Raw genomic sequence first — 26,874 nt, forward strand, 5'->3', positions numbered from 1 at the left:
CTCATGCTTAATTTGAGGCTGCTTTGACAGTGAAGGAACCCATGAAACTGGTTATGTTGGTAAGAAGAACATTCAACTCACAACAATTTATCTCCCATTCTACAAACCACAAATACTTTCCCTTCCCAGCTGTCCCCCAGGATGACTTTTGTGCTGTTTCATTACCACAAGTGAGCACTAAGGTTAACTGATTATGAGCTATATTTGTGAGTACGTTGCAGGATGAGCTGGAGATACCATTAATTAAAAGCCGTTTATAGCTAGATTTTAGCTATGTTATGACAGGAAGCATTTTCCTGATACACCATGCTCTCATGCAGAAGACCATCATTACCACTTAGAATGCAATGGGGTATTTCTGATTCTGCCTGATACCAAACAGCTCCACTATTACAAACCACCTGCTTCATCACAGTTCAGAGCACTTTGTAGGATAAGCAGTTACACAGTAGAGCGATAACTTGAGGTGATAATTTAGGTTGCTTCTTTCCTTAAGTGTCTGGATTTTTACAGTCTGTCTACTTTAAATTCTCCCTACCCATTAAGACCTCTTTGGGGAGAACTAGAATGAATTCATAAAAAAATAAAAACTCCAAGAATTTGGAGAATGGCAACAGGTGCATTAGTTTATTGGGTTTCACATGGGCTACTGAAACCCCAACCAAGCACAAACATAAAAGACAAAGGATTCCTTCTCAGTGCAGACTGTACAAGGAGGAAAGAGGGAGGCATTGGTTGTACCTATCTCATCTGTAGGGAACTGAGACATGTTGAGATTAAAAACCAGAAGCATTAAGGTCCTTGGGCACCCATAACAGAGGTAAAAAGTAATGTCTATACTCTATACTTCTAGTTCACAGAGTAAAATTCTAAACTTTGTCTTAGGGGGCTTAGAAATAAAAACTAGCATGAACAAAACAAAATAGCAGTCATTAGAAGTGCAGAGGGATTAAGTACTTGGAACAGACCGCATGAATGCCAAAGAGTAAACCAGAGCAGTGAAGATAGACTGTCTACATCTCAAGCCACCAACAAGACCGTGCTGATTTAGTTTTATGGCAAATGGGAGCTGGGAAAAAGGACCTGGATGGGACATCTTCACATTTCTGGTGTATGCCCCGGTGCTGATCCTGGGCTCCTTGAGAGCTGCTTGGTACTTTCCTTATCAATCCCCAAGGCTTGAACACACATTGGATTTTATGGTTCTGATCCACTCGAACATTTCTGAGAGCAGAAAAAGAGCTAACACACACCTTTCTCATGTTTTTCATGATTCTTTTAACTTATCAAATCTTGCAAGAGTCTCTTCCTCCCTCTCCCCTTTGTATTTTCATTCCAGCTGGCTACTTGTCATAGAAGTGAAAAGCAGCACAAGCAGCACATGGATCCCAGAGCCTGTGACAACGCAGTACAGAAGTTAACACAGTGCTGAGATGCCAGTCAGATCTGCCATCTCCAGACAAAAGCAACGGGAAAAAAATGACTGAAGTATTTCCATTCCACTTCTGAATCTGCCCTGGGCTCTACTGACTTTCCACAGACTTGCATAGATTGCTCTCTCCCTTATCAACACTAGGACTCATCTTTTCAAGCAAGCCCGCCTAGCATGCCTTTTTCAACAGTAACCCCACAAAAGCAATTAACATTTCCTTTTAAAGTTTTTGAGTCAAGGTAAAAGCACTCAGCCTGCAGAGTGCCACTTTCATCAGAAAGGGCTGTTGTGCTTTTCAAGAGGCACAGAAGGATTGTTAAACATCTAAATACATCCAGTCATAGAGACAGATTTGTAAGAAATAACTCACCGGTGAGGTTTGGAAGGCAGCACGTAAACAAGACTAGATTGAGGGTCCTGGCAATGGACATCCTAAGAACAGATGAAGGAGGGCAGATTCTTCACCTAGGAACTGAGAAGGAAATTATAACCTCCAGGCAGCACAAAAGTAAAAACTCTTCTGTTTCTTAGCTGCTAAATTTGCTGCAAGTCCTGAAGCTTTTTGCCTGAAGCAAAACATAAGCCACAGTAACGCAAAGGTTAAGTGCTGTCCTAACACATCCCAGACAACACCCAAGTTCCTGATATGCCTGAAACACCAGACCCAGAAGAGGTGCATGTCCACACGTCCACCCTATATGGGAGATGCACTGCGATGCTAAGACAAGACACCATGCCTTCTACTTGGCATGTTGAAAAGATGGCACCACATGCCAGACAAAACTGGTTGTGGTACGGCTAAATGTGTCTAACACATGGGGACTGTGTGCAGGAAGAAATCCCATGGCAGTTGGCTTCCCATGTGTGTAAGATCAGCAGTGCAGCGGAGAGAGCAAGAAGAGCCTCTGGCTGCACATATAGGGTTGACAGGCCATCAACATGTCCCAGCACTAGCCCAGAAGGAGCCCAATGGAAAATGAGAAATGCTCCATCTGGACAGAAGGTGCTAAGGCAGGTGGCATCATACGGGGAAGAGGTGAAGAGCTTGGCACAAACCCTGGAGGGGGCTGGGTGAGGGGGTGGCTTTGAGTGATGTGAAAACCTGGCTGCCAGCAGTTGGACTGAGATCCACCAACTCATTCCACACGGCTCCCCAAACAGACACTCTTCCTTTTCTTAGAAGCACAGATGTCTATATATATTTAAATCACTGCTCTAGTCAGGGGTTGTACTAGCTGTAATTTTGAAACTAGGGGGAGGGGAAAAGCACTGAAGATTCCAATATGTAATTTTCTCTTTTTTGGCTTATTAGATTATACTCTTGTTTAAGAACTAACTGTTCTTTTACTTGGTGTCCTTTTGGCAACCATCTCTACCTAGCAATACGTGGGTGTGTGCACTCCCCCAAGTTCACTTGTACTTGCATAGCAAGTTCAAATGAAATACAGCTCAAAAATTGTACTCTTGCAGTCCAGGAGCATGAGTATTTAGAGCAATTAATCATTAAAATGAAGAAAAGGCAATGACTGGCACTGTAGAGGAAGAGAAAAGAAAAAAAAAAGCCAACTCAGAGCACTACTGAAACATGTTCCAAATATACAATCCAGAGAGGAAACAGCATGCCTACCTCAGCTTTACTGTGACAGCACAGAACATTATGATAGCTTGGAGTTGTGCTGCTCACAGTCAAAATTCTTATTTGGGGCAAAGAGGTCAAGAGTGGTTCTGTTTTTCTCAAGGAAATTTTGCTTTCTTCAGTCGCACAAACAATAGAAACAACATCTATTCCTTTCCAAGTGTGGCTGAACTGAGAGAGCATGAACTATGAAAGCATGAATGGCCACGTCCTCACTTTTCAGACTGAAGAAGCAACAGGGTATGCACCACAGCAGCTTCCCTCCTTGGAGGTCCATTTTCAAGACACCCAAACCTGAAAGGTGTCCATAAATCCAGATGAAGTCGTAAAGCAATGCTTGGGCTTGGAAAATGAGTATTGCAAATTATTGATTGGTGATCTGGCATCAGCGCCATGTGCCTTAGGTTTAGCATTTCTACCCCCACATTGTCTAATCCTGCTGAGGCATACCTTTCCACAGCCAAGTACTTCCACAGATCAGAATGGTAGGAACAGTTTAACAGCTGCCTCACCAGTGCTTAAACTCCAAAGTTTGCTGAAAAGTGTCCACAGCCATTCAAAAGACCTATGCTATTAATGAAGCCCTATTAGAACAGAGCACACAAAACCTATAGTTTCAGGCCATACTGTATTAGCATGATTCAACCCTGCTTATATTGCAGCTTTGTGTGCTGTGTGAACCTCTTATTTTGTATTGGGCTATATTACACTGTTAGCCATATAGTGCAAATAGCCTGGGAATGGTTATGGTAGTGTTTAACTCTGGAGACTTAAAAATCAGATCTGTACCTTCAGGCACTCAAAATGGAAAATGTGTGCTGCAACCAGATCCTCACAACCAAGCAAGGCACAAAGAAAGCCCTCAAACAAATACAATTCCAACTGGCATCCTAAGGCAGGTGAATCAAGTTGTAGTTGTTGTAAACTGCACAAAAGCTGTGGTGCTATGTACCTGCAGGCTGCCAAATTCAGGTGGGATAACCTCATCTATCTTAAAAGAAATATCAAAGCAAATCAATGTCAACAATTCTTCCCTGAGCCCCAGGAACTTCATCCTATATTCTCTAGTGGTTTTTTCTCCCTTACCTACAACATCTTCAAGCTTTTCCTTACCTCAGAGCCCTTTTTCATCCTTCCTAGCACCCATTTCTCATCACCCACTTCCCCATCTGCAGTGCCATTTGTGCCAGTTGTGACGAGCATTTTTTGGCTTCTCCAAAAAGATCTCTCCAGGCATTGTTCTTCACAGCATCTTTGACAGGAAAGATGTCCTTGAACTAACCCATGAGGTTTTTCTTGAGATAAGCTATTCAGCTAGTAGTGATAGTGACAACTAAGAGCAATTAGGAGAATGCAGTTTTACGCACTGACCTCCAGAACAACAAAAAACCCATGCAACTTAATATTTTCATTATTCCCTCGCCTTTCATCGTATCACTTGTTGCGGTCATTGATGTCTTGTTTCAAACTGACAGAAATTTCTCCAACTTATTCCCAAGTTTTGCAGGTATTCACTAAGCTTCTGTGGATATCAATAGAAGTTTGATCCTCGTGAGTCAACGTGTAACAAGTGGACAGCAGCATCCTCCACAGGAAGTCTGTGTGGCGGGCACCTGAGGAGGAAGATTACCAGAGGACTCCAAGTCACCAAGCTTTTTGAGAACTTTAAAGAAAGTATCCTTTCTTTAAACTGTCCTGAAAGGCATATTTTCCGCATCTTCCTCAATGACTTCACACCTCAACCAACCTGTTTTCCAAACTCTTATTTGGCAGGTAGGAGCTTACTTGGCTTGAAAACTAGCCTCCAAAGTGCAAAAGCTACTTTTGAAAATGGAACCTTAGTTCTATGATCTTTTAGATACTTTTTCAAAATTACCCTGAATTTCATGCTGGTACAGAGCCCGGTGCAGCAGGGCATGTATCCAAGGACAAGACCAATCATCATGACTAGTTCTAAGTTTCAGAGAGTGGCAAATTAGAAGAAAACCAACATCAAATCCAACTGCAGATATAGCTATTCTATTGTCACTGCCAAGTGGTGAGGCACACAATTCAGCACACAGCAATTCACCTTCTTGCTGGTGGATCTTACAAGCTGTGCTGAGCAGCATCACAGCTAGGAAGGGTAAAGCCAGCAGGGGTATAGCTGCAGTAAGGTTGTGATTTTGTAGCAGATCCATCCTGGCATCTTTAAGGTTACAAAAGATAACACACAAGCACAAAATATATCCCTATACCAATGGTCTTTTTGGAGGAACCTTCAATGACCCAAATCCATTGCATCACTATATCCCTGCTGTTGACATATTATGGTCATGGTTTTTGTCACTTGGTGGACCTAAGCAAGGCCTCTGCTTCTTCTCATGGCACCAGCTCTGATGTGAAAGAGATGTCACAGCTCAAGCTCAGATCGAACAAGGGATGAGTTAGGAAGAGGTGAGACTATGTATGTTATGAGCTGCTACCTCTCAGCCTTTACACAGCCCTACTAACACTATGGTCATGGACCCCAGCCAAGCTGCAACAGCAGCCCCATGACTCTAATTTCATACTGGGACTGACAAAGAACTAGCAGCCAAAGCAGCCCCATGTTCACCTTTTCAGTGCTGCCACCTGCCCATGAAGCCCTTGTGCCCAGCATAGCCTCCAGACACTCGGAAGAAATGATCATAGTCTTGTGACTATGCTCATCTCTGCTTATTCTAGACACATGCTCTGTTATCTTTTACAAAAGTATTTCATCCTCTGACCTCCAACCAGCTCTGAAAGATGTTTTTTCTGATCTCAAAATCCATCTACTGCCTTTCAGCTGGATATGAAGAGTAGGTTCATGGCGACATTATGTGCTCCACCATTTCCAGTCCCTTGGAAAAACAGGTATTTGGGATCAGTGAATGGACATAGCCATTAACCCATTCTCCCTGCTCCTCGCCTCACTTCCTTTATTTAATGGTCTGCTTTTTTCCAAAAAAAAGAAAGAAGTGGAAATTTTCCTGATGATCTCTGTCTAGCTCTGAGCTTGCTGGGTCTGTTCTTAGGGTACTCTAAAGTAAATAAAGTTGGTACACAAAGATTCAGGGATGCTTTGCAGCTGAGCAAGGATCTCTGTTCAAGCAAAGGTTGGTCCTTCATTAGATCAGCCCACAAGTGAAGTGAAAGTGGTGACACTAGTGAACACCCTACTAGAAGCAAACAAAACACTGCAGACCCACAGATGAGTCATGAAGTCTGTCTGTTCCAGTGCTCTAATTACATTGCTCATCCAAGAAAAGCCTCTATTGGAGCCATTAGGTCAGAATCTGTTCTCCCCCAGCTGTAAATCCCTCATAACTCAGTGAAGTCAATCGATTCATATTGGTGTAAGCAAAATCAAGCACAGCGCACTTGTGCAGCCTTTGATCTTTCTGTCTCTCTCTGAGCACAAACTCAGAGAATGCCTTTAAAAAGACAAGAAACCTGGGCCCCAGGTCTCACTCACTCTGTAGGCACTCTGAGCAGCAAGACTGATACCAAACACTGCAGCTGAGAGGTGAAGGGGAAGCCAGAAGAGAGACAAAAGCTTTCAGTCTCCCCTTCAAGAAGGTTGCAGATGTCCCAGAGTGCCTATGGACAGTTGTAAAAGGGTTGGAGCATGTTGCTTTAAATCTTTACATATAGAAGAAATCTATCTGCCTACTATAAAATGTTCAAATTTCAGGTAATTCTATCACTTTAATAGGAAAGCAAACATAGTGAAACACAGCTTCAGCAAGCTTGTTGGCAGTCTCAGTGAGCATACTCACAAAGCCTGATGTACGGGTGGAGACCAGTGAGGACTGGTGCTCTTCAGTCATCTGTATTGGCACTCGTACCATTTAACATCTTTGCCAGCAACATGGACAGTGGGATTGAGTACATCCTCAGCAAGTTTGCAGATGACACCAAGCTGAGTGGTGCAGTTGAAAAAACAGAAGAAAGGGATGCCATCCAGATTGACCTTGACAGGCTTGAGAGGTGGGCAAACAACACATGGTTCAACAAGGCCAACTGTAAGGTCCTGCACATGGGTCAGGGTAAAAAGAAAAATAAATACAGGCTGGGCAAAAAGTGGATAAAGAGCAGCCCTGCAGAAAAGGACTTTGTGGTATTCATTGATGAAAAGCTTGTCATGACCCATTCATGTATGTATGCAATCCAGAAAGTCAATCATACTGTCGACATCTTCAAAAGAAATGCAGCTAGCAGGTTTAGGGAGGTTATTCTCCTCTGCTCTGTCCTTGTGAGAATCTTACCTGCATCCAGGTCTGGGGACTCTAGAACAAGAAAGATGTGAAGCTGTTGGAGTGAGTTTAGAGGAGGGACATGAGAATTACTGGAGAGCTGAAGCATCCTTCCTATGAAGAAAGGATAATTGAACTGAGCTTGTTCAGCCTGGACAAGAGAAGACTCTAAAGAGACCTTATTTTAGCCTTCCAGTACCTAAAGGGGGCATACAAGAAAGCTTGAAAGAGACTCTTTATCAAGGAGTAGTAAGAAGAAAGGGCTCATTGTTTTAAATAGAAGATAATAGGTTTAGATTAGACATAAAGAAGAAATTGTTTACTATGAGGGTGATGATGCACTGAAACAGATTGTCCAGAGAAGCTGCCGTTGCCCCACCTCTGGAAGTGGTCAAGAACAGGTTGGATGGGGCTTTGGACAAGCTGCTCTAGTGGTCATCCCTTCTGATGGATTGGAACAAGATGACCTTTAGGTCCATTCAAACACAAACTATTTCATGATTCTATACATTCTATCTATTTTCTGATAGACAGAACACTCAGACTGATAGAATCATGGAATTGTAGAATCATTTGAGTTGGAAGGGATCTTTAAAGGCCATCTAGCCCAACTCCCCTGCAATGAACAGGGACAACTATAACTAGATCAGGTTGCTCAGAGCCCTGCCCAGCCTGACCTTGAATGTCTCCAAAGAGGGGACATCCATCACATCTCTGGGAACACATTCAGGTGCTTCACCATCCTCACTGTAAAAGCCTTTTCCCTTATATCCGATCTAAATCTCCACTCTTCTAGTTTGAAATCATTTCCTCTCATCCTATTACAACAGACCCTCCAAAAAAGTCTGTCCCCTTCTTTCTTATATCCCCCCTTTAGATACTGAAAGGCTGCTTTCAGGTCTCCCTGAAGTCTTCTCCAGGCTGAACAGCCTCAGCTCTCTCATCCTGTCCTTGAATAAGAGGTGTTCCATCCCTTGGAGCATTTCTGTGGCCTCCCTCTGGACCCACTCAAACAGGTACATGTCTCTCCTATCCCAGCCAAAGACACTTACCTGGGGATACATTACAAAGGAGGCCAACATCATGGATTCTGTGGCCACCTGTTTGCCCAACTAATTTAGCAAACAGCCAATTGATCCAGCTTTCCTTGAGTTCGTTGCAGAAAACAAGGCTGCAGCTCTCTCAATCTGGTCATGAGAAAGAGAAGCACATGTCTTCTGGGAACAAGTCTGCATGATTTTTAACAAAACCAAATATTTCTGTTTCACAAAATCAACTGAAAAAATGATTCCAAGCAATAGTCCACTTTGTTTTATCATATGTCTTCAACTTCCCTTTCTTCTTCAAAGTCTTTACCAGTGTGCTAAGCTAGAAAATGATCCAGAGCTCTGAACTGTAATTGGAAGCAAAAGTCACCAAAGTATACAGGATGTTCCTACTATATTTCGTATACAAGGCAAACAACTAAAGAATGGTCTCAGCTCCTGAAAACATGATTTCTTCCTCCCAGATCTAACATCGCTCCTACTGAGACAGTCGATGGCATGGTTGGGAAGATCATCAGCCATCCACTCAGGCCACAGTCCTTTCTCTTGCTTCTTAGATCAAAAGGAACACAAAGTTCTCAAAGGAAGAAAAAAAGGGAATGCCTTTAGCAGCCAAAAGCAGCTTGGCTTGAATAAATTCAATAGGGAGCAAGAATAGCTTGAATACTGCTGACAGTGTTGGAAGATGTCAAGAATAAAGGAAGACCATGAGACATAGACTGAAAAGCATAAGGATGTTCCTCTGTCTAGGATTTCCTACAAGCAGAAGTGCAGCTGAAGAATGTAAAGCTTTTAGAATGCGGAAAGGTAAAAGGCTGTCCCCTCTTGAATGTCCTGGAACAAACACTTGTTCTTGCAAAGTCATTTTTTGAATCAGTGGTGATGACTCAGTAAACAAGAGTTCTTGAGGAGTTGTTTCTAATAATACTGGAAAACCCATGAATATATAACCATTCTGTATATATATTTACACCTGTTTTTTTCAGTTAATGCTCCTTCAGGGGGGAAAGGCAAAAGCCTCTTCTGTTATTAAACATCCATCTCTGTCAGACCTCCTGTCCAAGACCCTGCACTGCACATCAGCTCTAAGCTCTGAAATGAGATCTCTCAGATTATACCTTTTGAACATCACTGAAATATGCGTAGTGTAATCAAGACAAAGACAGACACATCTGTAAAGCCTAATATGGAGCTGTATTGATTGTGTTGGTTATATTTACTTTCTTAAGCCCTGTTTGAGAACATTTTCTGTTCCTTTCAGGCTACTGCAACATTTTCCATTTGCTACATGAGCTAATATTGATGCTGTATTGTGTGTGTGAGGATTTGTTGTGTGAGTAGGAGGGGATACTTCCTTTAAAATACAGGCTCTCAAGATCAGATTCTACACACATTCATCTCATTTTAAAGCCAACAATTCCATTGAAACAACCAGGTTCCACAGGATTTACAAAGAGCAACTGTGATCAGAATCTGTCCCAGTCTGTCAGGTTCCACCATTTTTGACTGTTGGGAAAGACGTGGGTGATCTCTCCCACTCCCTGTTGATGGGAGGGGGTGGAAACACAATACAACATGGGAATAAAAAAGCAGCTTTGTGGTGAAGTGATATATGAACAGGAATTAGAGGGGTGGTGGGAAGAGAATGAATCAGCCAGTCCCAGCAAAGACAAAGAAAATTTTCAGACATTGCATCTCACCCACTCAGCCACAGCACCTTTTCTTGGTCCCTGTGATATATCATCTCTTCCTCTCATAAATACATACTACTGCAGTATCAAGAAAACCTAGAAAAATGACACTCCCAGTAACAGATGAACCAATCCTGCACTCAGCCAGTGATGTTACAGTCCATTCATGCATGCCAAGTCAGTCTTAGTCCTCTAAAATCGTTCACGTGGTAATGAAGCCTGAGCTAATACTGAAGGCCAAAAATTATGGAACCCAGATAAAGTCTGAACATTTGCACTTCCAGACTTAGGGAAGAATTCACCTAAACCATGGAACATGAGGAACAATATGGTCATGACTCTGGATTATTTCAAGAATAGCATGTATCTATTTATCTTACTGTTAAAGAAAAGACATGAAGCTCATTAAGAAGAAAGTGAGTTGTGAGATCAAAAAAAAATAAAGGAATGGAGGCTTACAGGCTTGTACGTAGGCTTAGGTTTAGGAGGACTGTTTTGGAAAAAAATAAAAGGTAAATTTAGGCTTAAAATCTGTGTAGTAAATTATCTGTTCTCCCCTTGGTACAGGCAAGTAATTCCTCTCACTTTAATGGACAATTTTATGGCTGCTAATAACATTTGTGGCTAAGATAATGACAAGGATAATCAAATCCCATGCTTGAGGGCATAAACTGATTGCTGCAGGGGTTAGCAACGAAATCACCATCACCATATATTGCACGGGTGTATTATGGGATAGAGATCTTTCTTCCAATGTAGAAAGGCATCAGTGTCTGCCAAGATAACAGATTGGATGATTGTCTGTGTTCTGGAAATTGCTGGTTTGTATGCATGAGATTTAGGGAAAGAGGAGAAACCCCTTTGTTTCAACATGACAGAATTTGTAACCCAAGATGCAAAATGAGCAGGAGCTGCAAGATGCATATTGATGCATGTTCTAGCAGAACAATTCTTTTAAAGACAAGTTCAGCCTTAACCATACTGATGTTCACTGCTACATAGCAAATGTTACAGTGCATTTAGGATGGTACTCTGCAACAACCATAAAGTATAAAAGTCTAGAAAATGAGTGCTAGGAAGCACCTCATTACACTATTTGAGCTCTTGCAGGATTCTTAGATCTCAGTCCATCACTGAGACGTTGTTCAAATCATCATTTCATTCTGCATAGCAGATACCAATACCCCACTCATAGGAACATATGGCTTGAAGAACTTCAACAGGTAACTTAGTTCACTCAGCAGTGAGGCAGGCTCAAGTATACCAAGCCCATGTCTGCTGGACAACTAACCTATTCAGATAAATATCCTATCATTGGCACTTTGGAGGCTCCCTGCAGATCATATTACAGCTGTTTTCATTGCTGATAGAGCCTGCATCTGACATGCTGCAGTGTAAACACTCTGGGTAAATATGTGGAAGAAACTTATCACTGCCCTCTTCATGACAACCTGAAGATTGCTACTATTCCCCCCTTCATTTACTTCTATTCCAGACACAACAATATCTTTGTTCATTTCAGTACTAGTTACAGCTGAGATAGATAGTGTTAATAGTACACAAGTGTTTTGGCTGTTGCTGAGTGACGGGTGCACACTCAGGAGCAGGCTGGGCCACTCAAAAGGGGAAGAGCTATTACCTTTATGGTGTGACAGCAGGGGTTAGGGTAGAGCCAAGACAGCTGGCCTCAATTAAGCAGGGAGTTATTTGATACTACATGACAGCATGCAGAAGGCTATAAATCTGTGGAGGAGTTCACTGGGAGCAGGCTGCTGCTTGGAGAGACTGGCCACTGGAAAACAGAGCTGCCAATTTTCCTGGCTGAACACCCCTTGTAACTCACATACAGCACCTGTAGGGTTGAGGTGGGTTTTCCATCCCACTTCCTCATATCCTCTCCATGGTCATGCAGGTAAAACTATTGTTGCGCACGTGGTGTGTACTTATCATGTTCCATCTCTTTAGCAGAGGAACGCTTACTTTTAATTGATGAAATACTGGTGAAAAGTTGGGCAGATCATCTTTGAATTACTGACCACCACCCTCTGTCTGCAGCCTTTCAACCAATTGCTTATCCATCGAGTTGTCCACCCATCAAATCCACTTCCCTCCAACTTGGAGATGAGGATGTGGTGGGGGACCATGTGAAAGGCCTTGCTCAGGTCTAGGTAAATGACATCAGTTGCCTTCCCTTCATCCACCAACACTGTCACTCCATCATAGAAGGCCACAAGATTAGTTGAGCATAACCTTCCCCTGGTGAAGCCACCACCAATACAACAAGGCAGTAGGGTGGGGCAAAGCCAAGACAGCTAGCCTAAATTAGACAAGTTGTTATTCCATATTCCATGCCATATGACATTATGCAGAAGGCTATAAAGCTATGCAGAGGTAGCCACAGGTGGGCCAATGCTTGGGGATTGGCAGGGCATCAGTTGGCAGGTGGTGAGACACAGTGCTGTTAGCAGGGCGTCCATCAGAGAGCAGTTGTACTGTTAGCTGGGCATCAGTCAGCAGGTGGTGAGTAATTGAAATGCAGATATAGAGAGATATACAGACATATTATATATAGCTTACATCATGTTTTTGTTTCCGTTTCCCTTTTCTGTCTTAGTAAATAGTTTTTATCTCAACTCACAAGTTCTATTTTGTTTCCAATCCTCTCTCTCATCCCACTGGGGAAGGGTGGTGGGAACGAGCAAATAGCTGTGTAGTGCTTAGCTGCCTGCTGGGTTAAACCACAACAACTTCATACAAAAGCCAGGTCATTTTATCTTAGCGTTTTGCTTCCCTTTCTGACACTTTGATTTTTCTGTTCCTTTCTCAAAAAATTGTGTACCCTAAACTGGCCCCAATTTTCAAGCTGAAGACTTAAAAATACCAACCAAACAGAATTACTGCTTTCTGTGACTTACATCCAATACCTGACTATTTTGAACATCTTTTGCCACAGAGCCATATGTGGACTGCAATCCACTTTACTACCATGTTTTGGTTGCAGTACTTGCATCCAGTCAGTTTACATCATTTTTCTTTAGGTGTATTTGATTTTTCCTTTTGCAGTGTAGTACTTCGCACTTGTCTTTATTGAATTTCATCAAATTGATCTCAAACCATTTTCCAATTTATAAAAATCATTTTGTATTCTGCTTCTGCCCACCGAAGTGCTAGCAACCCCCCTTACAATTAATAATATGTGTTCTCTCTGTTCTACCAGTCAAGCCATTAATGAGAAAATTGAATAGTATCAGCCACAAGACAAACCCCTGTAAGACCCCTGTACACGTTACGGCCATTCAGTCTGACAGAAAACTACGATAAAGATTTTAGCATTTTTTTAAGTCCTGTTGTGAAATTATCCAGTTGTAGATTTAGCACAGGCCAACCCAGTTTGTATTTTCTGTCCAATTTCCATACACCTGCATGGAGAATTCTTTTGTCACAGATGAGATAAATACAGATGCAGTGCATCCTCTAGTTTATAGCATATGTGCTTTCAGACCTTACACCCTCCTACACTAACTCAATCCAGTCTTTGTTTCTCTACAATGCTTATAACAGCATATGTAATTTAAGTCAAGAAATATCACTCCCCCAATATCAACTAAGCCAGGTATTCCACTAAAAAAAAAAACAAAATGAACAAACAGACAAGAAAAACAACACCAACCAAACAAAAGAGAATGAACGGAGAAGTCTGATATGAGTTACTCAAGAAAAATCTGTGTTGGTTTCAGCTTGTCCCTTGCTATCCCCTAGGTACTTCCACACTGATTGTTTAACTGCTTGCTCAAATATGCTTCTGAGTATCAAATTTAGTCTGATGAGCATTAACTCCCCATGTTTTCTCCTGTTGCTTTTTTAGAGATAGGCAGTGTGTTTGCTATTCCTTACAACAGCCACTGGTAGAGCCGTTCAAACAGTAGCCATAAAAAAAAACCGGTGACGCTGCTGACAGCAAGCAGTTGCTGCTAAGAGAAAAGTTTGATTCTTATCTAGATATTCAGCTGGAGACAAAATGGTAGGATGCACTAATAATCCCTCGGGGAAGCAGGAACCTTCAGCAAAAAAGGACATGATCAACTTACATAGATACCAAGCAAGATCCAAGACAAACTTCAAACAGCCTGTGTGTGTACGGAACCATAGAAAATAAGGCAGGAGATGAGTCCATAACTTGCCGCAAGGTAGGACGGTATGCATAGTCATTCCTGACAGATGCTTGTCTATCCTGTTCCTCAAGGCTTAGCAAAGAAGAGCACACCTTCCCCAGGCAATATAGTTGTATTTCACTGGTATCATGACTAAAAAGATATTTCCTCTATGGCTACTCTAACTCTTTTTTTGCTACTGTTTAACAGTTTCTCATTCACTGTATCAAACTCAAGCTCTTCAGGAACAAACTGTGGCTTTAGTTGGATATTAAAAGCTCCCCAGGCAAGACTTTTTTCCAAAGAGATCACAGAATTATTTTTAACTGTTCAGAACCAACCTACAAGTTAGGTTTCTACCAGTCATCCAAATCAGGACCTCAAATATTCAAGCACCAGCTACTTCACTTGTGACACTTACTGCTAAATAATCAAAACTAAGCTTGCATTGAATCCTTCTACTGCTTCAGTATCACAAACCAGCCTTTGCTACAGCTCATCTTGAGAACAGAAAAAACAGTTGGAATAAAAGAAAAAATCCATACCATAAGATATTGCTATTTCCCTGCTTTGGAAGCCAAGATACAGAACTGAACCACCCAAGATTAAAAAATTATCACCAAATAAATACCAAAGTGCCAGCAGCTGGCCTACCTACATTGTAAGGGCATTGATAACAAACTTCATACAGAAAAAGCTGTGTAGGAGTACTGAGGCTTTATGGAAAATGATCTCTGGTGCCAGTCCAAGAAGTTAAACCAGAACTGAATGCAACCCATAAAGATTTAGCTATCACAAGGACAGGAGAGGTACAAAAGCTTCTACATGAAAATAGAATTGGTGGTGGATATTTGGGAAGAAAACAAAAACAAAGGCATTCTGAAACCCATCAAGTGCTTCTCACGCATTAAAACAAACCTCTTGGATATGCAGTGCATTCACAAACCGACTTGTAACACTGCTAATTTGTTTCTGTTGGCCTACATGAGTAGGTATCAGCTTATGTTGCTTGCTCTGACTGGCAGAGTGCACTCATTAAGGCAAATACATTGCTCCTAAAGCCCTAATTGTTTTGAAAAGTGCCCTTTAAATAACAGGCTTTTCACTACTAGGCAGGATGTGTTTTTAAGAGCAAATCATGGGCTTAAGCCTTTGCTGCCAAAAGACTCAATGCTCATTTGTTTGTCAGGCAAAAATACCAAAAAATAATGTAAAATCTGACAGAGCATCAGCACGGACCAAATAGCTATCGTGTCCATCCTCTTCTTGAGATTCAGTGACACATTAAACAGAGAAGGAAGGGAGAAACTTTGAGGGAGAGGGCTTGAGAATATCACTGAATTCTTAATACATCAGTTGAAAGGTCAACTGAAGTATTCAGGTAAAATTCCTGGGATTTTCAGGTGCTTCCAATGGCACAGATCACCATCACTGTTTTAACAGTCAGTTGTCTAGAATTTAGCATAATTCTAAAACAAATAATACTGCAGAAAAGACTATAAAGATAGCTCCTGTTTGGTGCCCAGCAGCAAACAATTCCTAGATCAGGCCCTTTTACAGAGGATGTAGTGGACTGATGGTGAATAATATCTTCAAATGCTGGGACAGACTCTCACTCCTCAGACGTTGCCTCCCAAACCTTCATGCTGTTTTCCTCCTTAGGATTCTACAGCAATTCAGATTTTTTGACAGCCTCATCTATGTAACAAATCTGGAAAATAATGAAATGACATCCTTCTATTATTTCTAGTCCTCAGAAGAAAATACTGTCGTTCTTAGCGTGAAAGGTACTTTTCTACAGCTTCTGATCTACCTCTGGAAACACAAAAAGTTCCCAAAGACCAGAATAACTGTGGAGGAGCACTGAGACTTTCAGTCTCTTCTGCAGGTATGATGTCCTTCCCAGACGCAAGATTATAATCAGTCTCCAAGATTAGAATCAAAACTCCTCAAGAGTTTTAACACATTTCAGATGCAGTACATTATACAATATAGCTATCACACAGAAGCTTGTAGTTAGGGTTCCATTTGGCTCCTGCTCCTGGAGTTCACTTTATTGCAGGTCCCCTAAGCTTCCAGAGCAGAGTCAACGTATATACCATGCTTCAGATTTTTTTTTTTAATGATTGCTGTCAGTAATACTATCTTCACTCAATGGAGCCACACCTCTTTCACCACATAGTCCAAACAATTAGCAGCAAACACCAACTGTTCATGAATTCTGTAGAGGTCTAGACCTCTGAAACAAGAGTATTTGATGCTTTTTCCTACTGGGTCTGGTCCAGAAAAGTCCTAGATGCAGCAAAGTGAAAATTCCAAATTCAATTCAAATTCTCAGCGGTCATTGGTTTGTTACAGTGATTAATTTCTAATACAGCACCTATAGCAATGATTGATGATTTAAACACTATAGGAGTACATCCCCACAATGGGAAAACAAAAGAAAAGGCAGTGGAAGAAATAAAATACCCCATCTGCACCCAGACATCTCCAGGAGTTAATGGTAATAAATATCGGATACTGATGACAGTGCCAGTTGCCTGGGGAGTAGATTTCTTTTATTTCTACCTTCTTTCAGTATGTCAAGAATATCCTTAAATTAAAGAGTCTACAAACATTTCCTTGCAGCTAATCTCCTGCACTATACAATTACAGCGAACTGCTGTAGGTTTCATTCATCAGTCTGTGTCCTAAAGCTCTCTGCGAAATTTTCCTGTCAGAGACATCTCACAGTTAGCAAATGGAGCAATCCTCTTCTGCAAAGGGAGAGCAAGTAGACAATCAGCTTCCCATCAGATACCTTTTAACCCCAATATTAGCCTGCTTTTCTCTGAAGCTCTTCTTGCTGGTGCAGCTAGTTGGAAGGACAATACAGACTATTCCCTCCTAAACATCCTAACAAGAAAGAAATACATCAGTCCTTAATAGAGATGTGTCTTTCACTGATACACCCAAATCATCTCACTATTGAAAACAATTAAAAAGCATACTGAACTCTTTAACCAACTGGCTACTGCATATACCCCTTGTAGCCACTGGCAATGCAATAAAAATGGCCAGATAGCTACTAAACAGAAAATAATGATAACAATGAAAAGAAATTGGAAGATTTTTCCCCTGAAACAAAAGCATGCTTTACCCTACCAAAAACAAACAACAAAAAATGTTTCAGTGGATCAGAAGAGACTGTCAGCTGCCAGGCTGCAATGAAAGAAAGCAAATTTTTTTAACACATCACCACCAAAACAGATAAAAAGTATAAAAAACCATCATTAAGAAACTACACTGTAACTACAATAGCTACATTGTCAACATCAATGTTAGTTGTAGCTAGTCAAGTTGTAAAGACCTAGGAGAATACAGGTTAACAGTGGGAAGGCTCCAAGCTTTCTAGCTAAAGGTCAGTATATCCCATTGACTGTATCCAAAGGCAATGAAGGCAGTGAGGCACTGGAACAGGTTGCCTAGAGATGTGGTTGATGCTCCGTCCCTGGAGACTTTCAAGGTAAGACTGGATCAAGCCCTGGGCAACCTGATTTAGCTGTGCATGTTCACTGCAGGGAAGTTGGACTGTATGGCCTTTAAAGATCCCTTCCAACTCTAAGGATTTTATGATTCTATGAATGATTTAAAATTAATCTGCATTAAACCAATCTACATGTGTGGAATTTCTGAAATAGTCTATGGCTTCATTCAAAAACTTCCACAACTGAAAGAGATGAACATACCTGCTACATACAGAAAACATCTGCTCTTAGTTCACATTAAGCTGTAGTTCAACTTAGAAGCAGCAAGGACTCTTACAGATTAGTTCTGCATCATCAGCAACTGTCCTTGTTAGCATCTGTTACAAAGGATATTTCATGTAGCTGTTATCCAAATCCAGTCAAGGATTCTCAGGAAAAATCCACTAGAAGCAGGTAACTAAAAGCCCTAAGAACTGTCAATTCTCCTTGACATAAGAAAACTCGAGGTTCTGCTGTTACTGTATGTTGGAAGACCTACGTTGCTGGAGTTTGCTAATATCACCTGGAATTCATCATGGATCTGTGCCTTTGGTTCCTCTCAGCTGTTTAATCTGGTTATAAACTACCACATGGTCTGAAAGACAGAGAAGTGAGCTGCTAGGCAATTAGAAATAGTTCCCAACCTGAATCTTCAGAAAGTCATTTTATCTTCTTGTCTCTAAATTGAGGATAATTTTTACAGAGGTGTTTTGAAGATGAATCACCTAATGTCAGAACAGCATTCTGAATATAAAGTGCTGTGTAACTCCAGTTCGAAACCATGAGCATAGTTTTCAGCATTCGTGAAGGAACATGCTCCGGCACTGAAGGAACTAAGCACCTCAGCTCAGACTGCCTGCAAGAGAAGATGATGGTGCTCTGGCTCTTGCTTTAGCCAGACCGATAGGGTCAGTCCCAAAACATGATGTCCAAACTGAAAGCTTGCCATTAATCAATTTTCTTTTAATTCAAGTCTCACCGTTCTGCTGCTGTTGCGAGAGAAAGCAAAGGAGTTCCACTTTCTAGTGGAAACAAGCCAATAGCTATCAGACAAACTTCATCCAATATTCTTAGTCTAGAGTGCCTTCTCTCTCTCCCAGTTATTGCCCTATGCATGCTTGCTATCCTGTATCGGGGGGGATCACTTTCTTTTCAGCTAATTACTACCCCAAAAGACTCAATGACACCGCTAACTTACCACCTTATCAGTGGGCAAACAGACATTTCTATGGTGACACTTACAAAGGCACACAAATGATTTCACTGCACAGAAGAATACTGAATAAGAGAAGATCACAGAATGGTGAAAACAGAATGAAAATATATTTGGTGTTCTTTTTCAAGAAAAAACAAGCAGTGTAAAAACTATTAAGAGATTAAGACATGGCAAAAGAAAATTGTTGAACATAAGGCTGATAAAGACTCCAAGAGGTCATCCACTCCATCGTCGTCCCCAAGGGCAAAAGCAGCTGTAACTTAACCATTCCTGACAGATGTTTGTCTAAACTCTGTTTAAAACCATCCAATGACGGAGATTCCACAGCCTCCTTAGGCAATCTCCTCCAGCACACAACTACCCAGACAACCAGAAAGAGTGTGCTAGTGCCTAATTTAAATCTCGCTTGCTTCAGTTAAAGAAGTGAAGAAGAATCGTTAGAAAGAAAAGAGAGGGCACCAAATTCTACAAGATTACAAAATGCCAGTTTCACAAGACTGGGGATGCTAAGGAAATCTGCTGACACCAGCACAAAGTAGAGCGGCTAGAGGTTTCTCGATGCTTTCCCATAAATGTTTCCAGACTTTTACTGGATATTCACCCTGTCAATAAGCCATGCAGCTGGTAGGTGCAGTTCAGAATCAGTTTGAGCTTGCTTATCAGCAGATTTTAAAAAGCTTTTGCTAATGTCCCTCTGTTAGGAATGTCAGGTATAATTGCAAAACCAGTTTTCAAGAACTCAGAAACTGTTTCTGTGAGCATGTGAGAAAAGGAGGTAGACAAAGTCCCTTCCGCCTTAGCAGAATATTATTTGGACAATCTTCTTTGTTAATCCTCAGTGAGACAAAAAACAAAGTATGAAAAGATATTGCAGAATATCTTTGTTTTGCAGGAGAGCAAGCTCTAGAAAATATTCACCTTCATGTGGCTCATGGAAGCTGACCTCCCCTTTGCCACAAGCAAATCTTACAAATTCTGATCATGGAATCAGTAACAGAATCATAGAATCACTCAGGTTGGAAAAGACCTTAAAGATCATCGAGTCTATCCATGACCTAACCATACCACCCTAACTAACAGCCCTCCACTAAATCATCCAGTATTCTCCACTGAAGCTTCAGATGGGATAAATCAAAATAGATTCATCACTTTAGTGGATCTACAAGCATTCACGTCACCAGAAAATCTTACTCTCTACTTTCACCTGAGTTTATTAATAATAGAATGACGTCAACCCACAAAGGGTTGAGTTGCTTTTTGATCATTTGTTTTTGTTTTGGTTTTTTAAATGAGCTATGGTCCTCAGGTTCCTGGTAACTCACAAATGCAGCATGTAACTGAAAAAAGCATTAATGTATTTGTCCTCTGTCTTTCCCCTCCTATATTGTCTTCTTCCTTTCTTTTCTTTATTTTCATATACATATATTTTCCACTCAAAGCTTTTCATTTGAATGAATTTAAATATTGCTGGATATAAAAAAAACAGAAGCAGACTCCATTCACCAGAGGCTGGCCTTATAAAAAGATAAATACTGACAAAATAATTCATGCTTTTAAGCTTCATGCTTTTAAAAGACATGCTTTTCTAACCCAAATTAGAAAAGAAAAAATTGCAACAACATCATCTTGGTGAGTATTTTATACTCCTTTTACAGAAAGGTGAAGTGATGCAGAGAAAGGATGAGGAACGGAGGCAACTATCCTGACATGGATTTAAACATGTGCTTGCTTAGTTCATTAATGCAGGTTCAAACTGGCTGTCAGGCCACCATCTGCCTGAAGTAAGCCATCTCCTCCCCAGATCTTTAGATATCAGTAGCCAAATTGCTGTCAGTAGGTGGTTTTTCCACTCATCGTTGCAGATTTGGCACCATATTCTACAAAACTATTTTGTCTCTGCTCACCAGGAACATTCAGCCACTGTTTATAGCAAGTTTAAGACTCAAAACAAAAACCTAAAAGCTAGAAAAAGAGACTAGTAATTCACTGCACACACGGTTTCAGTTTTGCTCTACTTACAGTAACTTCTCAGGAAAAAAAAATAAAAATCCTCAATCTGTTTGTTGTTTCAGTTCATCTTAGGGTGACATAAGCAGTTTTCAGTTCTTTATATTCTACACAAGCCTCCAGAAATATTCACTGTTTACTAGAGCTCGGTGGTGTTAAATCAAGTATGACTATCACCCTTTAAGGCCTAAATCATAGAGCAATACTCATACCAACAACACATTTTGACAGTGTTGACATCTTCTTATATGGAACCAGTTTAGCCACACATAAACCTGTAGAAAAGGGCATTAAAACTTAGTAGAAAACCTAGGAACTACTTTCTAGTTTCAAAAGTTGGTGTTTTCATTCACTGTATCCAGCCTCTTGATTAACTCACTGTCAAAATCTACAGCACATCTCACAAAAGTTAAACATCTGGATGGAGAACTGGCGTAAATCACTTTCTGTCATCATTTTGGCTGTGTAATTGTAAACAGATAGGAAATTATACTAACTCCAAAGTCAGAACAATCCTGAAATAAACTCAGCAACTGGTGAGAGCCAAGAACAGTTTATTAGTTCATTTGATCACCAAAAAACTTTCTCAGAATTCAAACATGATCAACACTTTGCATGACATTTCTTTTCTGATACTGCATTTTAAGAGCAGAGTCACCAAATATTGTAGTACCCACAGTTGAGTTAATAAAAAAAAGGAAAATAAAGATAACAATGTTGCGCCTGGGGAGTAGGGATAAATATTGTCACAGGTGGAAGAGCAACCTGCTTCTTTTTACTTGATCAACAACCTCTTGTTTAGTATTCATGACAAGTGAGCAACACCCTACCATCCCTTAATAAAAAGCAAAAGATTTGAGGAAATGTGAGAGTTGGTCAGACCTCTCTGCCTCACACGGGAGGCTTTGAGTTTACTGTACTTTAACCCAAACAGGTCCTTAATGCAGTGCTCCCGAGGAGGCAAGACTTTGAGCTTGACCAAGACCCGCAGCCTTACTCAAGGCAGAGGCTGCTCAGCAGGGCGGCCGGACACGGCGGCGCGGAGGCTGCCGGAGCTGTCCCTTCAGCACCACGTCCCGCGGTGAAAGCAGACCGAGACCGGGTGTTGTTCCGCGAATATCGAGGATCGCCTTTGATTTTAATTAAAGCCACGCAGTTTAAATCAACACGGTAAAGAGGTAATCGCATATGTTGCTAGCAAGGCGGTATAAGTAACAGAATTAAGTTAGACATAAATTAGTCTGCTGTTATATGCATATTACTAGACTATGAGGTGCACTGATTCCTCTTGCACTTCTCAGAAGAGAAGTTTGTAGGGGCAGATTTACTACTCTGGAATATGCAACGATTGTTTTTACTCACTCTGTTTCAACAGTCAGTCTGAGATGGTTATTTAGGGGCACTTTACATGAGTACTTACTGACTACAGCACATTCTCTAATGCGTACACTGCACGTGCCTCTTGAAGGTTTCAGAGGGAGAAGGAAATGTATATGAGAGCATACACGCAGACTAAAAATAGGAGCCATCACATAAGATTAAGATGAACATCTAAGATAACTGTCCAATGCAGGAAACACAGAGAATGAGTATTTTCTTATTTCCCTGAGAACTGTAATATATAAAGTTGCACTCTCCCCCTGTGGAACAAATTCTTTTAAGATAAATTTAAAAAATAAAGAAAAATCTTACATGCTAACTTACACAGACATCTGACAGATCTCACAATATTCCAAAACTACTGCAGTACTGAAGAGATACACAAAATAGAAAGACACTTGGCAAAATGAAGATAGTAACTATTAATAAAGTTTTCAAAGACAGAACACACATCCTCCCAGAGCAGAGCTTCCCAAATGAACAATCATCAAACAATGTCTGTCTTTCTCCACTATTCTTTATTATTGCTCTCCCTCCCAGTGGCTCCCTGTTGCTATATACATGTAAAACTTAAACAATCCTGACATCCCAAAGTGCCTCTGCCTACTGAAATGTACACTACTCTCTGCACAATGACGTGCTCTGAGCTTTCTAAATGAACCTCACCTCTTTGCATGAGAGAATGTCATGGGCTTCCAAGCAAGCTGTACTCTTTTCCAGGTAAAATACGATCAAAACAGCAAACTACTGTTATAAAAACCTTTTCTGCTTCTCACCAACCAAGCTTAAGAAGGAAAAGTACTGCAGCCACCACTTAGGCAAGAGTAAAGGGCACTATGTGTGTATACAGGCATGTGTGGGGAAGCCTTGCCATAATCCAGGGCATGATAGTCCTGTATTCACCTAGAACAAATAAATGACAAGACTCAAATCAAGTTAAAGAGTATCCGTAAGTAAAGGAGAAAAGAAAGTTATGAAATTGTAATGAATATCAGAAATCCAAGCCATCTGATAATTAATATATGAAGAAAATAATTAATATGAAGAAGAAAAAAGAAAAAAAAAAAAAAAAGATAGTCCTATTTAAAAACTGATCTTTGTTAGGAACAAATAGGCTTCATGGTGCCAGAGTTTTTCAAAGGAAAAATTTAATGCAACACATACAACACAGTCAGGTGCAAATTTAAGTAACTGCAGCTCGATGTATGGTGGATGGCATATTCTACCCAAAATAGCTTCAGGTGGCAACGTGGAAGTTGGCTGTAACGAGCTCCAAGTGGTAAAAAAAAGATTGAATCTTTCTGTATTAGTAAAGGAGTCTTTTGTATCCTGCTCTCTGTGCTATCAAACAGCCACTGAGCAAGAAGGGTCAGAGCTCCCCAGATGTTAGAGGGGAGCATCTACAAGTGCTGGGAGAAGGACAAGTCAACTGTCTCGGTAAATCCACCTTGAATGCAAAACAAGGAAGAACACAACTACTAATCAAGACAAAACCAGAGCTGTAGCACAGTTCTGCATGCACGCTGCAGCTTCCAGTTATCATGGTAGTTATTTTTATGACAGGGAAGCAAACTTTATGCAATATGCCCTGTTTTACCTGAACAAAGCAGGTAAGTACAAAATGACAGCCTGTGGCTGTATCCACTCTATTGTCCTGGGAAACCTGACAATGTAGACGTGACAGAAGACATCACTCCTCTGGGCTGTATGCCCGCAAAGAGGAGATGCACTCTGTGACCTGTTGATGCTTCAACTGCAAAGAAAACTTCAGGAACACATTTGGGAATGCCCCGGACAGGCCCAGCAATGGGAACCCGTGCCGACAACGCCAAGACAAAGTTTGGCAAAGTAGGGCTACCCTTAGCTCCAGATACATCCAGAGGTCTCCCAGCTTAGACAGTTCCCATGTCTTCATCATTTTCATACTCAATCATCTGCCTTACGTTTAAGATTTCTCTGCATCTCTTAAGCAAAGGTGCATACACATCCCAGGAGGAGCATGATGATAGAGCCTCATTCTTCCTGCAGAGAACCCCCAGAGAGCCTCATCCAGAAATGACCCCCCTCTCAAGAGTGTCATCACACCTCTTCCCTCCCCCTTCTCTTTGCTACCCATGCCACAGCTTGGCATAGCCACCATCCCACCCAGGCGACACCCAGGCTTCATCACCACAGGAAGGGATGCGGGACAAATCCAAGTCCAACAAGTTGTCCATGGAGAGTCATGAATTGCATAACACGGGAGGGAAGCCAAAAAACTCATCCAGCACTTAACCCATTGCATGCTACAGCCCCCCTTGCCCCTCTTCCAATCTGGAAGAGCTTTCGCCCCCTCCCCAAAATGAAACACTCACCAATGGTCGTGATGACCGTGATGGCAAAGTAGAAGGAACCGGCGAATTTCCACTGGACACCAGCCCGGTGTGGCTCGGACTGCATGATCACCAACTCCAGCTGCCGGTAGTCCTCGCTGGTGATGTTGTACTTTCCTTTGAGCCGGATCTCCTCGGCTTTGAGTTTCTCCTCCTCACGCATCTCGTTGTCGGACTCCAGGGCATCAAAGACGGCAGCCCCGACCAGCAGGTAGGTGAACGTGCAGATGATGAGGGACAAGGTCCGCACGTTCTGCCTCTTCATGGCCGCCAGCAAGGGGCGAGTGAGGGGACCATGTCCCCCCCTGGCCGCCCGGGGATCCGACAGGCCGCAGCAGCCGCAGCAATGGGGCAGCTGCCGGGGGGGCTGACGGCTGCTCCGGGGCAGCTTGTGCTGCGGCTGCGGCCGCTCCCCGCCCGCCTGCTCGGGCTCCTGGGAAGAGGAGAGGCACAGGAGGCTGCTGGAGCGTCGGGACCAGGTGCCTTGAAGCCGGGAAACTCTGCGCAAGACCTGCCCAAACCAAGCTGTCCCAGTGCGCAGGGCCATCCAGGGCACCCCAGCTCCTCCCCAGCACCGAGGCCAGGGGCAGGGGGTCCCCGCCGAGCTCTCGCCGAAGGAAGGGAGCGCTGGGCGGCGGCCCCGGGCCGGAGTCCTGTGGCAGGCGGGTGGGTCCCCCCGCGAACTTGGTGCGGGGAAGAGTCCCCCGCAGCCCGGGCGGGGCCGTCCCCGTCCCAAGTTTTCTTCAGGCGGCGACGCGGCGCTGCCCGGGGGGAACGAGCGGCGGCAGCGCGTCCATCAGCGTGGAACCGCGCAGGGGACGAGGAGAAGCGGCCGCCGTCGGGTACAGCCCGCGGGGCCCGGCCCGCCCCGGCCTCAGGGAGCGCCGGCTGGGCAGGTCGGGACGGGCTGAGCTCTTTATTCCTTCCGCCGCGGTGCGAGGCGGGCAGCGGGGAGCCGGTTTGCTGCAGGTGGCCGCGGAGAGAGCAGCGGAGCGGAGTCCGGTGCGGAGAGGGCGGCGGCGGCGGTGGTGTCAGGCGGCGGGCGGGGAGTTGAGGGCAGCATCCCCGGGCGAACCGGGCCGAGCCGCCGCTCCGGCGGGAGGAGGGGGCGGCGGGACGGCGGCGTGGACCTGGCGGAGGGCAGCCAGCGCCCCGCAGGAGCCGGGAGGAGCGGCTCGGAGCCGCCCTGACCGCCGGGAGAGAGAAGGGAGGGAGGGAGCGAGGCGAGGAAGCGGCCGGCAGCCGCGGAGCACCTGCACCGGGCGGGCGGAGCGGAAAAAGCCGGAGCCTTCCCCCGGGGAGGGAGAGGGGAGTGGGGAGGGGAGCTCAAAGCTCACAAAGCTGGATGAAAAAAAAAGAAAAAAAAAAAAAAAAAAAAAAAAAAGGAGGGGGTGGGGGGGGGGGAGGGAAGGAGGAAAAGAAAAAAAATAAAGAAAAAAGAGAAGAAAAAAAAGGCTACTTTCACGGCTGCTCTCGGGGCTGGGGCTGCTTTATTTCGGATGATTTTAGAACAAAGCCGTTAAGAAAAAGAGCAACCGTCCTCCTCCTTTTCCTCCTCCTTCTCCCAAGCTCTTGACATCATCTCGGGGAAAATGAAGCCCGCGCCCCTCAGCCATCGCCTGCGCGTGTGTGTGTGAGTGTGTGAGTGTGTGTGAGTGTGTGCGGGTGTGTGCTCGCTCCGCCGCCGGCACGGGGAGGCGGGAGCTCAGCTCGGCCCGCCGCGGGGAGCGGCTTAACCCTCTCGGCTCCGTCCTGTCAGGGAGCGGCCGCGGGGCTCCCTGCTCCTTCCCGCCTCCCCCGGGCTTGGCCACGCCTCGGCCGCCGAGAGGGGCCGGGCGGCGGCTGTGGTGGCGGCGGCGGGGCGGGCCGGGCGGCGCAGTTGTAAGATGCGGTTCCAGTCGATGCGGTGTTAAACGGAGCGATCTGCAAGCGCAGCCCCGCGGCCTCAAACACTACGGTTCCCTGAACGCCGCACCCTCAGAGCTGTACAGGCGCATACCCCAAGTACACAGCTCTGCGCACACAGCTTCAATATCAGCTCTCAGTATCACAGATTATCATACGCAGCCTCAGTCACCACAGCTTCGAACTCTACAGCCCCCAAAAACATCACAGTCCCAATCACCACAGCCCCCAAAAACATCACAGTCCCAATCACCACAGCCTCAAACGTCAATT

General features: G+C 43.3%; 1 protein-coding gene across 2 annotated transcripts in view; it reads right to left on the minus strand.

Moving 5' to 3' along the window:
• Positions 1–26,034, minus strand: part of KCNK9 (potassium two pore domain channel subfamily K member 9) — an 84,872-nt gene extending 58,838 nt beyond the window's left edge. Inside the window, exon 1 of one of the 2 annotated variants that reach the window (XM_015856407.2) lies at positions 24,679–26,034. In XM_015856407.2, coding sequence (XP_015711893.1) covers positions 24,679–25,243 — 565 coding nt within the window. In that variant the 5' untranslated portion in view covers positions 25,244–26,034. The remainder of the gene's footprint in view (positions 1–24,678) is intronic. The other variant, XM_015856406.2, reaches the window with a different exon arrangement.
• Positions 26,035–26,874: the final 840 nt, after the last annotated feature.

Source organism: Coturnix japonica, chromosome 2 (genome assembly GCF_001577835.2).
Source record: "Coturnix japonica isolate 7356 chromosome 2, Coturnix japonica 2.1, whole genome shotgun sequence".
In the NCBI taxonomy this organism is placed as follows: Eukaryota; Metazoa; Chordata; class Aves; order Galliformes; family Phasianidae; genus Coturnix; species Coturnix japonica.